The sequence below is a fragment of the Chiloscyllium plagiosum genome, unplaced genomic scaffold (assembly GCF_037043375.1).
Source record: "Chiloscyllium plagiosum isolate Xiang-an unplaced genomic scaffold, Cpla_swu_hap1 HiC_scaffold_26, whole genome shotgun sequence".
NCBI lineage: Eukaryota > Metazoa > Chordata > Chondrichthyes > Orectolobiformes > Hemiscylliidae > Chiloscyllium > Chiloscyllium plagiosum.
The window spans coordinates 376643-394388 of NW_028270164.1; the positions used below are offsets into that span (position 1 = coordinate 376643).

At 45.4% G+C, this 17746-nt stretch overlaps 1 protein-coding gene across 1 annotated transcript in view; it reads left to right on the forward strand.

Annotated features, from left to right (window-relative positions):
• slc6a17 (solute carrier family 6 member 17) overlaps positions 1-17746 on the forward strand; it is a 110498-nt gene that overhangs the window by 37091 nt on the left and 55661 nt on the right. The window contains exon 2 of the mRNA XM_088000839.1: positions 1713-2129. Within this exon, the coding sequence (XP_087856965.1) occupies positions 1844-2129 (286 nt within the window). The 5' untranslated portion in view covers positions 1713-1843. The remainder of the gene's footprint in view (positions 1-1712; positions 2130-17746) is intronic.

The window sequence follows — 17746 nt, forward strand, 5'->3', positions numbered from 1 at the left end:
TTATTGAAGGATTATTAAAATGCAAGAGACTTGTGAGCTGAGACTTATGGGCGGCACAGTGGTTAGCACTGCTGCCTCACAGTGCCAGAGACCCAGGTTCAATTCCCACCTCAGGCGACTGACTGTGTGAATTTTGCACATTCTCCCCGTGTCTGCGTGGGTTTCCTCCGGGTGCTCCGGTTTCCTCCCACAGACCAAAAATGTGCAGGTTAGGTGAATTGGCCATGCTAAATTGCCCGTAGTGTTAGGTGAAGGGGTAAATGTAGGGGAATGGGTCTGGGTGGGTTGTGCTTCGGCGGGTCGTTTGGACTTGTTGGGCCAAAGAGCTTGTTTCTACACTGTAAGTAATCTAATCTAGAAACCTTAGTGGGTACAGTTTTGACAGTCTGAGCTCTTAGCAGGAGCTTTACCGTATGGAGTAAATGTCTTCTCAAATCCTAGAAATCCATGGGGAGCCCAGCTGCCTGGTCCAATTGTAGTCTCCTATTGGTTCTGGCTCAATGTTAGTTGCTCCATTTGGGAAGATTTACCCCCCACCCACCATGGTGTCAATATGTAGTTGCGGAAAGTGAAATTGAATAATTTACAATTCATAAAATAATGAAGAATGAAAAGATTAGATCAGGGGCCCTCTTACACCTCAATGGTAGTGGCCATATCCTTGATTCAAGTCTCACCTGCCCCAGAGGAGTGTAATAAATGTTTTGAACAGGTTGTTTGGAAAAAAAAGGAGTTTAATAGAGTAAAGAAGAATTCAAGGTGATTGAAGAAAGCTGAGCTAACCTCCAGTGCACCATTTTCAAAACGTTATTCAGTTAGATGTTCAGACACACATGTATAGAATCCTGCTGAGGAGAAAAGAAACCAAGTGAATGCCTTGTTCAGAGATTATAATGCAGCAACCCAGAATTGAGAGTGTTTGGTTGATTGGAGAATTTTAATTCCTGATTCTGACACACAAGTCCCAGTGTTTTCAAATTTGCAAAACTAGTCTTTTTCCAATTGTTTACTCAGAGATGGAACTAAAAACTCCCACGACTGGCAGTGTCCCAGATTTTCAGCAGTAACATGAGTGTTTTACCTTTTGGATGATTTTTCTCAGGATCTTCTGCTCTGCAATGTGACTGCTACAAGGAGAGAACTGAGACCCAACCGTTTACCCTTGCCCCATCAAAGCCCAAATGTGTATCAGCCCCCACTGAGACCCAACTGTCTATCAGTGTCCAATCAAAATCCAGCCATGTGGTGCCTAATTGAGACCTTGCTCTGTTGTTGCACTCCCTGACTACCCCCAATTCCCTATCGAGAACAGTCCTTCTGCCCCCACCCTCCTCTCTCCTATCAAGACTAGGCTCTGTAAGCCACTTCCCTTTGAGATCCAACCTTATCCCTCCACACTCCCCTATTGAGACCAAACCTGTACCCTCAATTCTTCATGTCTCTGAATTCCAGACATCCCATCTCTTTTTCTGCACACAACCCACTGCACGCCGCCTCCCCCCTCCACCTCCAAAAAAAAGACAAAATCACATGGGCTGTTGAGGCACTGATCCTCATTTTGGAATGCAGGTTTGTTGAGAAGCATGTTTCTCTGTGGTTTATGGGAACCTCTTAAATGCTACGGGAGCAGTGTCAAGTCTGCAACAATTTGGGGTCTGTGATTTTGAAGTTCACCATTTATGCATCTAACTTGTGATTATTTTTGTAATTAGGGTTGTCACAAAGAAGACTCTTACTGCCTATTTCAATATCGGGAGTCCCAGAATATTCGAGAGACTGTGGCACCTTCGAAAGTTCTTGCCTCTGCTCCTCATTTCTGAAGCTTTGCCTATAGGTCTGCCCAATGCCGAAAAACAGTAAAGTCACGCAACGAGAGCACAGCAATGATCCTGTCACAGAATCTGTCGCTGACCTGCTCGCTGGAGAAGAACCTGTTGACTATAAACACAGTGTGCTGAATGTGGGAGGAGTCCCTGTGACGAAAGACCAGGATGGAGGGAATGCAATCGAGAATGATGATCGCCCAGTCTGGAACAATAAGCTACAGTACATCCTTGCCCAGATTGGCTACTCCGTAGGCCTGGGAAATGTCTGGCGTTTCCCTTACCTGTGTCAAAAAAATGGTGGAGGTAAGACAGTCACAGAATCCATTCACCTTCAGAGTTATTATGTGTAGCTAAGATCCCCACTCCTCGCAGGCTCAAGAAGGGAGAAAAGGTTATTGTGAGACTGGTAATTAAAATCCCTATGAATTAGGTTGGGGTGGAGATCAGTTGGGGTGCAGTTGGGAATGGAGGCTGAGGAAACCGAGAGGGGAGCACTTGAAGTCTCCTGTGGCTTGGCGATTGTGGGAGAAAATGGTTTGGTCTTGGGGACTAATGCAGTGAATCCATTTGAAAAATGGGGGAGAAACATAACTCAGAGGGTGGGGAGGAGGTGATCTGTGGCTTGGCAGAAACTAGAGGAAATTTTGGGGAAGAAATGGCTGTAGTAATATTAATAAAATAGCCTGTCAACTTAGAACAGGAGGTGCTTGAACTGTGAAGGGTCTATATTGTCCATAAGTGACTAACAGCTAATGCAGATGTGGTTATTTGCACATTACTGAATAAATAGAATTGAGGAATAGATGGTGCTAGTCATGGAACTCAATTTATTTACACAGTATGTACATTTACAGATAATATGATGTGGCAGTAGGAAACTATGAATGTTTTTCATTATTTGTGTGAGAGTGAGTTTTAGCTATATGCTAAAATAGTGTACAAACATAGATGCAAATATTGGAAGTAGCTCCATGGTTACGAGTAACATTTTCTGGAGAGGGGACCTGTCCTACTCAGCACAAGCAATCAAATAAATGTCCAGGACTGCAGATGAAAGCAAGGTTGACCAATAAGTAATGGTTACAAAAGGGCAAAAGGCATGCAACATTTTGTGTTGGGCGGAGGGAGGGATTGAGATGGAGAGACTGTGGGAAGGAGGGGATGGAGAAGAATTCAGGACTTCTTCATGATGGCTGAAGCTTTCTGGTCCAGAGTAATCAGCGGCATGGTGGCTCAATGGTTAGCCCTGCTGCCTCACAGTGCCAGGGACCGGTTTGATGCCAGCCTCGGGCAATTGTCTGTGTGGGGTTTGCACATTTTCCTCATGTCATTCGTGGGTTTCCTCTGGGTGCTCCGGTTTCCTCCAACAGCTCAAAGATGTGCAGATTAGGGAGGATTGGCCATGCTAAATTGCCCATAGTGTTCATGGATGTGTAGGTTAGGTGCATTAGTCAGGGGAAATGTAGAGTAATAGGTTAGGGGAATGGATCTGGCGGGTTACTCTTCGGATGGTCAATTTGGGCTTGTTGGTCTCTCTCTCTCTCTCTCTCTCTCTCTCTCTCTCTCTCTCTCTCTCTCTCTCTCTCTCTCTGCTCTCTCTCTCTCTGCTCTCTGTCTCTTGCGTTTCCGCTCTCTCTCCCATGCACACACACATATAGTTCTCCATCAATTAGCCAATTAAGGATGGTAGGATTTGTAACATAGACAGCCAGTTGGAGGTCATCCAGTTTGAAAATAGCAGGATTTCATCAGGAGAGAGGGAAGAAAAAAGTGAGGATTGAGGTGTGTGTGAGGGATAGGGGAGAAGGGTTTGGGAGTGAGGGTTTGGTGGGGGGGAGAGTTTGGGAGTGAGGAGTTTGGGGATGGTTTTGGGATTGAGGGGTTGGGTGGGAACATTTTGGGAGTGAGGAGTTGATGGGTTGGGGAAGGGGGTGTGAGTGGGAGGGATGAGGGAATAGAGTGTGAGTGAGAGGGAGAGAAAGAGAGAAGCAATATGGGGAATGACTGGGGCAGTGGGATAAGTTTGGGGAAGTATGGGGCTATGGAGAGATCAGGTCAGTGGGATAAACTGGAGGTTTGAAGAGCTGTGGGGAGAATGGCTACAAATTCAACAATCATTTGGGAATTTGTTCCCCATTTTGCTGCTCCTGGCTGTCTGTTACAGCTGATACTACCCTTGTGAAACTAGGTCAATGAATCATCGTGTGCTTTAATGCAGCTCTGCAATCTGTAGCTGAGCTTTCCTCACAGTTAGGTGTCTTCATGTCTCTTCCAACCTTCTGGAAATTTTCTGCATACAATTTGTGTAATAAATATTCTGCCACATTTACTGAAGGAGGTTTCATCTTAATTTCATCCGTCACTGTTCTGTTTATGTTCTCTTGTAGCTTTTTGTATTATAGTTTTTAAAGATAGAACAGTACAAGGCCCTTTGGCCCTCAATGTTGTACTGATCTTTTATTGTGATCTAAGATCAAACTAATCCACATACCTTACATTTTATTATCATCCATGTGCCTATGTAAGAGTAGTTTAAATGTCCCTAACGAATGTGACTCTACCATTGCTGGCAGTGCATTCCACGCACCTACCACTCTCTGTGTAAAGAACCTATCTCTGTCGTCTCCCCTTAAACCTTCCTCCAACCATCTTAAAATTATATCCCATTGTGATAGCCGTTTCCGCCCTGGGAAAAAGTCTCGGGTTATTGTTTTATAAATTCTCAAGGATCGGGTTCGCAGGAGAGTAGTCTGACACAGACCAGGAGAAAAGAACTGAGAGACGAGTTTGCTAGAATATAAGTATTTTATTCCCCGCAGTGTCGCCTCAACCAGGTCTCGTACTTACAACGGGTCTGGTTTATACTCACTCTACATGTTACCGGAACTGGGAGCCGTCAGTTCTCGTAGAGCGGTTGCCAACAACCCACGCTCGGCGGTTAAACGTAACCCGGAGCAGACTCTACCGAACTGGGGACTTTCCCAGCTTATATACTCTTTCGAGATCTAAACATTCATGCGAACAACAGGGCAAGACTCTTTACGAGTTTCAGCTGGAACCAATTAAGCTTGCAACATCCTGTTTGACAGTGTCTGTTCCTTATCAAGGCTGGTAGCATAAACACCATAAGCAACACATTCCATTCCGGCAACATATTCATGCGAACAACAGGGCAAGACTAAGCAACACCTTCCATTCCGGTAACATATTCATGCGAACAACAGGGCAAGACTAAGCAACACCTTCCATTCCGGTAACATATTCATGCGAACAACAGGGCAAGACTAAGCAACACATTCCATTCCGGTTACATACAGATAATAAGATTCACACATGTATTGGGACATAATTTTAACCCTTTCACCACATTCCACTGATTGGCCCAATACATGTGTTACATCATGCCCATATATATTTTTTCCAACAAGCGTCTACGTACACGCCAAATATACAAGCAAGTCAGGATATTACAGCATGTTACGATCACCAGGACTCCTACCAGGATCGATGAGGGTGGGAATAGGAACTTCCCCGCAGTGGAGGACATACCACTCAACATATCCCACCAATGATGAGCTGACTCTACTTCCACTACATGGGCAGCGTGTACTACCTCCTGTCCATGTATAAAGGTAGACACTGTAACCTTGGTGACATTGGTTTGATGCTTTCGTAATATCTGCTTAAGCTCCTCGGATCGGTCCAATGCTTGCTTAAACCGATCCAGGGAAATGTTCCAAGGATTCATCAGCACTTTCCACTGCACCTTGGTAAAGTGGTGAGCACTGCTATAATTGGTTAACAGATAGGTCTGATTCTGCCATTGCCACTGATAGACATTTGAGAGGCATCCCGAGAACGGTACTGTGGGAAGCGTAGGATGTGGGTTATTGGTAGCCACACAGAGCGTGTGTGGCCCTATCTGCCACATCATGTCCCTTGGAGTTTCAACAGTCCATTCGCACAGGGCCGTTCCCTTAGTCAAGCAAGGGTCCCGATATCTGTCCATCAGTAGGCAAGTTTTTCCCTGATCAGTCTGTTCACAAGCGGACAGATCATAGGTAATGTTGGTATCTGGGCTAAACCACTGCCCCTTTGTTTTCAGGAAATAGTATCCAGAAGACGTACTCACCGGTAATACATAATATTGACAGACCGTAACAGTTCGAGTTACATTCATGGTAACAAAATGCCCTCTACACATAGTTGTATTACTCCATGTTTTCTCTGGATGTGTCATCATCCACAGTTTCTCGGATACATTCCATATTCCCCTCCAAGCTTGTACATTAGGGGATGTTACCGTGCGCAAGAATCGTTCTTTCTGCATCTGTGCATGCAACATGTTAATATGACAGGCAGTCCAATTTAACTGAGCTGTAATGTTCTCAAACAGTTCCTGGGTGGCACCCCAGACATCTAGTTCCCATTGCAGGGATTGTATCAATATTTTAGCTGTTTCTCCTTGAGTCATCATTACGGATGGCATCCATCTTCCAATAGTGTGTAGTCCTTGTGAGGTGGCTTGTCCCATGTTAGATAATTTAGTACGGGTTACCTCAGAGTCAATAGCATTCGAGATACCCATAACAGTTCCTGCACCTCCCAGCAGAGTGTCATACCATGCACGCCGCCTCCTCTTATGTTGGCATTCTGGGATAGCCGGCAGCCGCACCTGCCAGTGAACATCAGTGTGCAGTACTGCCTGGGCCATCTGCTGACAAGTTGACATAATGGGAGCCAACTGTGTGCGGTGCGCGTCAGAGACGTTAGGGCGCACCAAGATCAGCCATAACATTCGAGTCCGGTTTTGAATAACTGTTCCATTGCTGATCCAGATGTCCTCATCTCCAGTCGTGATGTTCCATCGTGTCCCGTTTGAGCTTTCACATTCACGAGCGGTTATATTCCAATGACACATATTCACCGTTGCATTCAACATCAATGTACAGTTAGGGGTTATCAAAGTTACATTTCTCCCCTTATAACATCGTACACAAGTATACATTTGACAATCACTCGTGAGATCTAAAATTGTACACCATTGATTTGCCGCACACTTAAAATCATCTTGCTGTCGTTCCTCACTACTAATTTTCCAACCTACATTTTGTTTCGATAAGGGTACCAACGACTGAGCTGGCACACTCCTCCAGACTGATTCCCCAGGATACATAATGGTGACCAGACTGTCTTTTCCTTGGGCTATGATCTCTGCCGGTTTGGGGGGACCAGTTGTCTGGCGTACCCATACCTTGGCACCCTTAGTGTCAGTAGACCCAAATCCCCCCCGTCCCACGCTCAGTAACCTTAACGGGAGCTCCCGTCTCTTCCACCGTTGTAAGGTTACATGGTTTAATAACTAATTGTGCTATTCTGTCTCCCTTCTGTATCACATAAGGTTCAGATGTGATGTTGACCAGGACTACTCCCAATTCTCCTTGGTAGTCCGCGTCAATTACTCCTGCCATTACATCAATCCCCTTTAGTGACAATCCTGATCGCGGGAGGATATGCCCATAGGTTCCAGGGGGACAAATCAATCCTAATCCGGTCTTAATCACCGTAGGTTTTTGTTGGACCAAAGTCTGTGTAGTTAACGCTCGTAAGTCCAGTCCAGCCGAAGCCGGTGTGGCCCTTACGGGAATATTAGCTTCCTTAGCAAATTTCCACATTTTAATAGGCTGTGCCTTTGGGGTATCACACACCCGTATCATCCGATTCAAGGGCGTCACCCCGTTTCCCAATGGGCGGTTATTAATTTGCTTTACTACCCGAATCAATTGTTTCTTCCAACCTGTTAAATTATTACATCCTCCTGCCTTTCGCAGGGAGGATTTTAGAAGCCCGTTCATTCGTTCAATAAGTCCCGCAGCTTGCGGATGGTAGGGCACGTGATAAATCCACTCCACATGGTTATCATGACACCACTGCTTCACCATCCCTCCTGTGAAATGGGAGCCATTGTCACTCTGGACCTGTATGGGCAATCCATAAAATTGTTCGATCAAATCTAAACACCGTAAGGTAGCCTGTTGGTTGTTATGTCGACAGGGATGGGCTACCAAAACCCCAGACATAGTGTCCACAGCTGTACATATATGGTTACATCCTTGTGAGGAAGGTAATGGACCCACAAAGTCCATTTGCCAGCTCTGTCCCGGTCCCTCTCCTCGGTGTATATGTCCCATCATATGTTGGGGCACTCCCTGCCGTTGATGCTGACACTGCTCACACTGGTTTACTGCAGTCTTAACATCATCTACCATAAGATCTATTCCTCGGTCTCGAGCCCATTGCAAGGTTCCTTGCACTCCCCAGTGCCCAGCCTTAAGGTGTGCCCATCTAGCTAGGTCCACTGAGGTGCCCCTTTGCACATTCATGGTTCGGACGATACCATCCACATATCGATTATGTAGAGCTTCCACATCATTTCGAGATGTATGGGCATCTACGTGGGTGATGTATATAACCAGGTGTTGAGCTTTTTCCCATATATCTTCCCATAACTGTTTACCCCATACCTCCCTATTCTGAATCATCCACTGATTGGCCTGCCAAGTTGGCATCCATTGGGTCATGCCATTAACCACTGACCAGGAGTCAGAAAACAAATAAACTCCCATGACCCCCGCTTGCATGACCACCATATGTACTGCTTTTAATTCTGCCCACTGACTACTTTTCCCCTCGCCTAGTTCTTCTAGGGTTATACCTTGTTTCGGATTAAAAGCGGCAGCTTTCCATCTACGTTGTCCTGCCTTCCATTGGGCTGACCTATCTACAAACCAAGCCGTGGTTTGTTCATCCAGGGTCAGTTCATCATACCGTTTGCCCATCTTGACGGGTGATTCTTTATACTCAATCACCTCAAACCGCTTTTCCCCTTCCTCAGGGGCCTCCGCCACTTGCTCATGCAGGACTGACACTCCCTTTTGTCCAGTCCGCACTCTTTCTGACACGTACCATTTCCATTTGATAATGCTGCTCTCTTGGGCGGTTCCTATCCTGTGGGTAGTGGGGTCACTGAGTACCCACGGGAGGATAGGAATAGCTGTTCTCATGATCACTTCATGTCCAACAGTTAGAGCTTCAGTTTCCACCAAGCTCCAGTAACATGATAACAATTGTTTCTCAAAGGGGGTGTATCGTTCCCCTGCCGGGGGCAATTTCCGGGACCAAAATCCCAATTCCGCAGGAGGCTGAGCCCGCGGTAATTCATGCATAATTGCCTCCCCCTGTTCATTCCGTATGGGATTCCCTTCCCCATCTAACATTACTTCCCGCTGCACCGGGAGGCGTCTCTGGACTTGTTTTCTCCTAACTACTGGTTTAGCCTGGAGTACGGGTGGGTCATCTTCATACTGATCATCTGAATCTCCCCAAATATTTCCGTCCCAATGGTCGATATCCCATCGATCCCCATTATTTAACTGGGCTACAAACGCCCGTACTTGTACTGGGTCCGGGGTTCGAGGGACCTTCCTTTTCTCTTTCCGTTTCTTAGCAGACAGATACATAATAGTTCGTCCTGCTAGTTCAGTTAATGCTGTCAATTCAGCCTTTAACTTCATAATTTCCTGCCTCAACATAGAGGCATCTCCCGAACTGAGTCCCTGCTCATGTTTCAGGAGGGCTAATTCTGCTTCAGCTTTTTGGCGCTTGTCTGACTGTTGTCTACAAGCCGCCGCACATGCCCAGGCAAGGGGATCTTCGGCAGGACTGGGATCCTCTCAAGGGTGGACAGCAGCGACACTGGGGTTCCTACGCCCTCGGCTTCCCAGTTTTCCGGTCGCCCCCCACCATTTGCCCACATCCTCCACTGTACCCCAGGCAAGGGGTTCTTCGGCAGGACTGGGATCCTCTCAAGGGTAGACAGCAGCGACACTGGGGTTCCTACGCCCTCGGCTTCCCAGTTTTCCGGTCGCCCCCCACCATTCCTCAAACAAACTGCCACGTCATGCCACGGTCCCTGCCATCCCGGGACGGTTGGGACCTCCACAGTTTGTTCTTCTGGTTTCTTAGTCCTTTTCCCAAACATTGTTCTGTATCAAAATCTCTCCCCAATTGCGATTGATCCTGCCGACTACGCCAAAAATGTTTTATAAATTCTCAAGGATCGGGTTCGCAGGAGAGTAGTCTGACACAGACCAGGAGAAAAGAACTGAGAGACGAGTTTGCTAGAATATAAGTATTTTATTCCCCGCAGTGTCGCCTCAACCAGGTCTCGTACTTACAACGGGTCTGGTTTATACTCACTCTACATGTTACCGGAACTGGGAGCCGTCAGTTCTCGTAGAGCGGTTGCCAACAACCCACGCTCGGCGGTTAAACGTAACCCGGAGCAGACTCTACCGAACTGGAGACTTTCCCAGCTTATATACTCTTTCGAGATCTAAACATTCATGCGAACAACAGGGCAAGACTCTTTACGAGTTTCAGCTGGAACCAATTAAGCTTGCAACATCCTGTTTGACAGTGTCTGTTCCTTATCAAGGCTGGTAGCATAAACACCATAAGCAACACCTTCCATTCCGGTAACATATTCATGCGAACAACAGGGCAAGACTAAGCAACACATTCCATTCCGGTTACATACAGATAATAAGATTCACACATGTATTGGGACATAATTTTAACCCTTTCACCACAGTTATCCACTCTATCTATGCCTCTCATCATCTTGTACATCTCCATCAAGTCACCTCTCATCCTTCTTCACTCCAATGAGAAAAGCCCTCACTCTCTCAACCTTTCTTATAGAATCCCTATAGTGCGGAAACAGACAATTAGGCCCAACAAGCCTGAACCGACCGTCCGAAGAGTATCCCATCTGGACCCATTCCCCAACCTATTACTCAAAATTTCCCCTGACTAATGCATCTAATCTACATATCCTAAACACTATGGGCAATTTAGCATGACCAATTCACCGAACCTGCACATCTGGAAGAAACCAGAGTACCCGGAGGTAACCTACGCAGACACAGAGCGAATGTGCAAACTCCACACAGACAGTTGTCCAAAGTTGATTGCCCATAGGGAATCAAACCTGGGTCCTTGGCGCTGTGAGGCAGCAGTGCTAACCACTTAGGCAACTGTACCACCCTTTCTTCATAAGACATGCGCTCCAGTCCAGGCAGCATCCTGATAAATCTCCTCTGTACCCTGTCTAAAGCTTTCACATTCTTCCAATAATGCAGCAACCAGAAAAGAGCACAATATTCCAAGTGTGATCTCACCAGGGCACTATAGAGCTGCAGCATAACCTTGTGGGTCTTAAACTCAATTTCCCCGCTAACGAAAGCGAATACATCATACGCCTTCTTAACAACCCTATGAACTTAGGAAGAACTTGAGGAGTCTATGGACATGGACTCCAAGATCCCTTTGTTCCTCCACACTGCCAAGAATCCTGCCTTTAACCCTGTAAACTGCATTCAAATTCGACCTTCCAAAATGAATCACTTCACACTTTTCCAGGTTGAACTCCATTTGCCACTTCTCAGCCCAGTTCTCCATCCTGTCAATGTTCCGTTGCCCCCTACAACAGCCCTCCATACTATCCACAACTCCACCATCCTTTGTGTTATTGGCAAACTTACTAACCCACCCATCCACTTCCTCATCCAAGTCATTTATAAAAATCACAAAGAGCAAAGGTTCCAGAACAGATGCCTGCGGACACCACTGGTTTCCGAGCTCCAGGATGAATACTTTCCATCTACCACCACCCTCAGTCTTCTATGGGCCAGCCAATTCTGTATCCAGACAGCCAAATTTCCCTGTATCCCATGCATCCTTATTTTCTGAATGAGCCTACTATGGGGAACCTTATCAAACGCCTTGCAAAAATCCATGTACACCACATTCACTGCTCGACCTTCATCAATGTGTTCTGCCGCATCCTCAAAGAATTCAACAAGGTTTGTGAGGCATGACCTGTCCCTCTCAAAGCCATGCAGCTTATCTTGAATCAAGCTATGCTTTTCCATATAATCAGAAAGCCTGTCTCTCAGAATCATCTTCAGTAATTTGCTCACCACCAACGTAAGACTGACTAGTCTATAATTCCTAGGATTATCCCTATTCCCTTTCTTGAACAAGGGAATAACATTTGCCTCCCTCCAATCATCTGATATTTCTCTAGTGGACAGTGAGGATGCAAAGATCATCACCGAAGGTGCACAATCCCTTCCCTCGCTTCCCATAGAAACCTTGAGTATATCGTGTCTGGTCCAGGGGACATACCTATCCTCATGTTATTTAAAATTTCTAGCACATCCTACTTCTTGACATCAACCTGTTCGAGTGTATCAGCCTGTTTCATACTGTCCTCAAAAACGACAAAGTCCCTCTCTCTAATGAATACTGAAGCAAAGTTTTGATTAAGAACCTCCCCTACCTCCTCTGACTCCAGGCACAAATAGAACATAGAACGTTACAGTCAGTACAAGCTGTCCAGCCCTCAATGTTGCGCCACCCTGTGAAATTAATCTGATGCCCATCTAACCTACACGGTTCCATTATTATCCATATGTATGTCCAATGCCTATTTAAATGCCCTTAACGTCAGTGAGTCCACTACTATTTCAGGCAGGTTGTTTCATGCCCCTACTACTCTCCAATAAAGAAACTACTCCTGATAACTATCCTAAATCTATCACCCCTCAATTTAAAGCTATATCCCCTCGTGTTAGCCTTCACCATCTAAGGAAAAAGGCTCTCACTATTCACCTTATCTAACTCTCTGATTATCTTATGTGTCTCAATTAAGTCACCTCTCAATCTTCTTCTCACCAATGAAAACAGCCTCCGTTCCCTCAGCCTTTCCTCATAAGACCTTCTCTCCATACCAGGCAACATCCTAGTAAATCACCTCTGAACGCTTTCCAAAGCTTCCACATCCTTTCTATAATGCAGTGACCAGAACAGCACATAATACTCCAGGTGCAACCTTACCAGTGTCTTGTACAGCTGAAGCATGATGTCGTGGCTCCGAAATTCAATTCCTCTACCAATAACCACCAACATACCATATGCCTTCTTAACAACCCTATCAACCTAGATGGCAACTTTCAGGGATTTATGCACCAGGACATATTGTACATCTAAACTTCCAGAAATGTTACCATTAACCCAGTACTCTGCATTCCTTTTACTTCTTCCGAAGTGAACAATCTCATACTTTTCACATTAAACTCCATTTGCCACTTCAGAGCCAAGCTCTGCATCTTATCTATGTCCCTCTGTAATTCACATCCTTTGGCACTATCCACAACTCTGCCTACCTTAAGTGTCATCCGCAAATTTACTAACCCGTCCTTCTACACCCACATCCAGATCATTTATGAAAATGACAAATAGCAGTGGCCCCAAAACAGATCCTTGTGGCACACCACAGGTAACTGAGCTCCAGGATGAACATTTCCCATCAACTTCACCCTCTGTCTTCTTTCAGCTAGCCAATTTCTGATCCAAACCGCTATATCACCTTCAATCCCATAACTCCATATTTTGTGCAATAGCCTACCGTGTGGAAACTGGTCAAATGCCTTACTGAAGTTCATATACACCACATCAACTGCTTTACCTTCATCCACCTGTTTTGTCACCTTCTTGAAGAACTCAATAAGGTTAGTGAGGCACAACCGATCCTTCACAAAACTGTGTTGACTATCCCTGATCAACTTATTCCTTTCAAGATGACAATAAGTCTTATCTCTTAATGACCTTTTCCGACACCTTATCCATAACCAAAGTAAAGCTCACTGGCCCGACTCCCCTTCTTAAACAAGGGAGCAACATTTGCTATCCACCGCTCCTCTGGCACGACTCCTGTCGATAATGATGATATAAAGATCGAAGCCAAAGGCTCTGCAATCTCCTCCCTGGCTTCCCAGAGAATCCAAGGATAAATTCCATCCGGCCCAGGCATATTATCTTTTTTAAGATCTTCCAAAATTACTAAAACCTCCTTTTTGCCAACCTCAATCCCATCAAAAATCTAGTAGCCTGTATCTCCATATGCTTACGAACATTGACCTTTTCCAGTGTGAATACTGATGAAAAGTATACATTAAGTGCTTCCCCTATGTCCTCAGATTCCACACACAACTTCCCACTACTGTGTTTGATCAGCCCTAATCTTGCTCCAGTCATTCTTTTATTTCTGGCATACGTATAGATGGCCTTAGGGTTTTTCTTGATCCTATCCACCAACAACCTGTCATGTCCCGTCCTGGCTCCTCTTAGCCTTCTCTTTAGATCTTTTCTGGCTAACATATAACTCTCAAGCCCTCTGAGCCTTCATGCCTCATCCCCACATATTCCTTCTTCTTCCTCTTGACAAGATCTTCAACTTATTTAGTAAACCATGGCTCCCTCTCTTGACAACTACCTCACTGCTTGATAAGTATATACTTATTAAGGGCCCGCAGTAGCTGTTCCTTGAATAAACTCCACATTTCAAGTGTGTCCATTCTCTGCAGTTTCCTTCCCCATCCTGTGAACATAGAGCATAGAACATTACAGCGCAGCACAGACCATCGACCCTCGATGCTGCGCCAACCTGTCATACTAATCTGAAGCCCATCTAATCTACACTATTCCATGTACGCCCATATGCTTGTCAAATGACGACTTAAATGTACTTAATGTTGGCAAATCTACTACCGTTGCAGGCAAAGCATTCCATACCCTTACTACTCTCTGAGTAAAGAAACTACCTCTGACATCTGTCCTATATCTATCACCCCTCAATTTAAAGCTATACCCCCTCGTGCTCACCGTCACCATACTTGGAAAACGGCTCTCCCTGACCACCCTATCTAACCCTCTGATTATCTTATGTCTCTATTAAGTCACCTCTTAACCTTCTTGTCTCCAACGAAAACAGCCTCAAGTCCCTCAGCCTTTCCTTGTAAGACCTTCCCTCCATACCAGGCAACATCCTAGTAAATCTCCTCTGCACCCTTTCCAAAGCTTCCACATCCTTCTTATTATGCAGTGACCAGAACTGTACACAATACTCCAAGTGCAGCCGCACCAGAGTTTTGTACAGCTGTAGCATAACCTCATGGTTCTGGAACTCGATCCCTTCTATTAATAAAAGCTAAAACACTGTATTCCTCCTTAACAATCCTGTCAACTTGGATGGCAACTTTCAAGGATCTGTGTACATGGACACCGAGATCTCTCTGCTCATCTACACTACCAAGAATCTTACCATTAGCCCAGTACTTTGCATTCTGGTTATTCCGACCAAAGTGAATCACCTCACACTTGTCCGCATTAAACTCCATTTGCCACCTCTCAGCCCAGCTCTGCAGCTTATCTATGTCTCTCTGTAACCTACAACATCCTTCGTCACTATCCACAACTCCACTGACCTTAGTGTCATCTGCAAATTTACTAACCCACTCTTCTACGCCCTCATCCAGGTCGCTTCCTAAATCTTGCCTCATTACATCATCATTGCCTTTCCCCCAGTTATACCTCTTTCCCTGTGGTATATACCTATCCCTGCCCATTGCTATTGTAAACATAACCAAATTATGGTCACTATCACCCAAGTGCTCACCTACCTCCAAATCTAACATCTGGCTGGGTTCATTCCCCACTATCCCTGATCAGCCCTACCCTCACTCTGGCCATCCTCTTGTTCCTCCATAAATGTAGAATGCGTTGGGATTTTCCTTAATCCTATCCACCAAGGATTTTTCATGTCCCCTTCTAGCTCTCCTGAGTCCATTCTTTTGTTCCTTCCAGGCTACCTTGTAACCCTCTAAAGCCCTGTTTGATCCTTGCCTCATCAACCTTAAGTAAGCTCCTTCTTCCTCTTGACTAGATGTTCCAAATCTCTTGTCATTCAAGGTTCCTTCACCCTACCGTACCTTCCTTGCTTCAGTGGGACAACCCTATTCAGCACTCGGAGCAAGTGTTCCCTAAACAACCTCCGCTTTTCTATCATGCATTTCCCTGAGAATATCTGTTCCCAGTTTATACTCCACAGTTCCCACCTAATAGCATTGTAATTCCCCCAACTAAATACATTCCCATATTGTCTGCTCCTGTTTTATTTACAGATGTATTATTTGACAGGATGTGGCCATCACTGGCTGGCCCAATATTTATTGCCTGTCCTTACTTGCCCTTGAGTAAGTAGGGGTGAGCTGCCTTCTCGAACCACTGCAAATCCATGTGCTGTAGGTTGACCCACATTGCCCTGAGGGAGGGAATTTCAGGTTTTGACCCAGCAACAGTGCACGAACAATGATATATTTCCAAGTCAGGACGATGAGTAATTTGGAGGGGATTGTGCAGCTGCTGGTGTTCCCATGTATCTGTTACCCTTGTCCTTCTAGATGGAAGTGGTCATGTGTTTGAAAGGTGCTGTCAAACGATCTCTGTCAAATTTCTTGGGTATTGTTGGAACTGCACTCATCCAGGCAACACACGTCTGACATGTGGCAAACGATGGACAGATTATGGGGAGTAAAGGGGTGACTTACTCATTGCAGTCAAAAGTGAAAAGCACAGCAGGTCAGGCAGCATCTGAGGAGCAGGAGAATTGACGTTTTGGACATAAGCCCTTCATTAGGAATGAGGTTTGTGGGTCGGGGCTGAGAGATAAATGGGAGGTAGCTGGATCCTCCTACCAACCCCATCCCCTTCCCATTTATATCTCAGCCCCAACCCACAAGCCTCATTCCTAGTGAAGGGCTTATGCCCAGAGTTGATTCTCCTGCTCCTCAGATGCTGCCTGACCTGCTGTGCTTTTCTAACAACACACTCTTGACTCTTATCTCCAGCATCTGCAGTCCTCACTTTCTCCTTACTCATTGCAGAATTCCTAGTCTTTCATTAGCTGTTGCAGCCATTGTACTTGCATGAAAGCCCAATTCAGCTTTTTTTTTACCAAATGTAACTTTCAACAAGCATCAGAGGAAACAGAAAAATGGTTAATCAGACTGGAAGAAGGATAGTAGTGGAGTTCCCCACCTGGTATTGGGACCCTTGTTTTCCTGAAATAGTATCATAGAGTCATACAGCATGGAGACATACCTTTCAGCCCAACTCGTCCACGCTGACCAGGATTCCCAAATAGTCCCATTTACCTGTGTTAGGCCCGTATATCTCCAGTCTTTTCCTATTATGTACCCATCCAAAAGTCTTTTAAATATTGTAATTGTACCCCTCTCTACCACTTCTTCTGGCAGCTCATTCTACGTTCAAACCACCCTCTGAGTGAAAAAGTTGCCTCTCAGGTCCCTTTTAAACTTTTCCCCTCTCACCTTAAACCTATGCCTTCTATTTTGGACTCACCTACCTTGGGGAATAGACCTTGGCTATTCACCTTATCTATTCCCCTCATGATTTCATTAACCTCCAAAAGGTCACTCCTCAGACTCCTAAACTCCAGCATATCCAGCCTCTCTTTATAACTCAAATCTTCCAGTCTTGATAACATTCTTTAAATTTTTTTTGCACCCTTTCCAGTTTCATGACATCCTTCCGATAGCAGGGTAACCAGAATTGTATGCAGTGCTCCAAATGTGGCCTTAGCAATGTCTTATGAAGCTCTAACATGATGTCCTAACTACTTTACACAGTGCTCTGATCAATGAAGGCAAGTGTGTCAAATGCACCTTCACTGCCCTGTCTCCCTGTGATGCTCCTTTCAAGGAACTATGTTCTGCATCCCTAGGTCTCTCTGTTTGACAACTCTTCCCTGGGCCCAACCATTAACTGTGTGAGTCCTGCCCTAGTTTGTCTTGCCAAATGTAACATCGCGCATTCATTTGAATTAAGCTCTATTGCTATTCCTTGTCCCATAAATAACACCTAATCACTAGTTCTTAGTCTATGGGGACAATTTCAAAGCTTGTGAATGGCAAAATTTGATGGAATTGTAAACT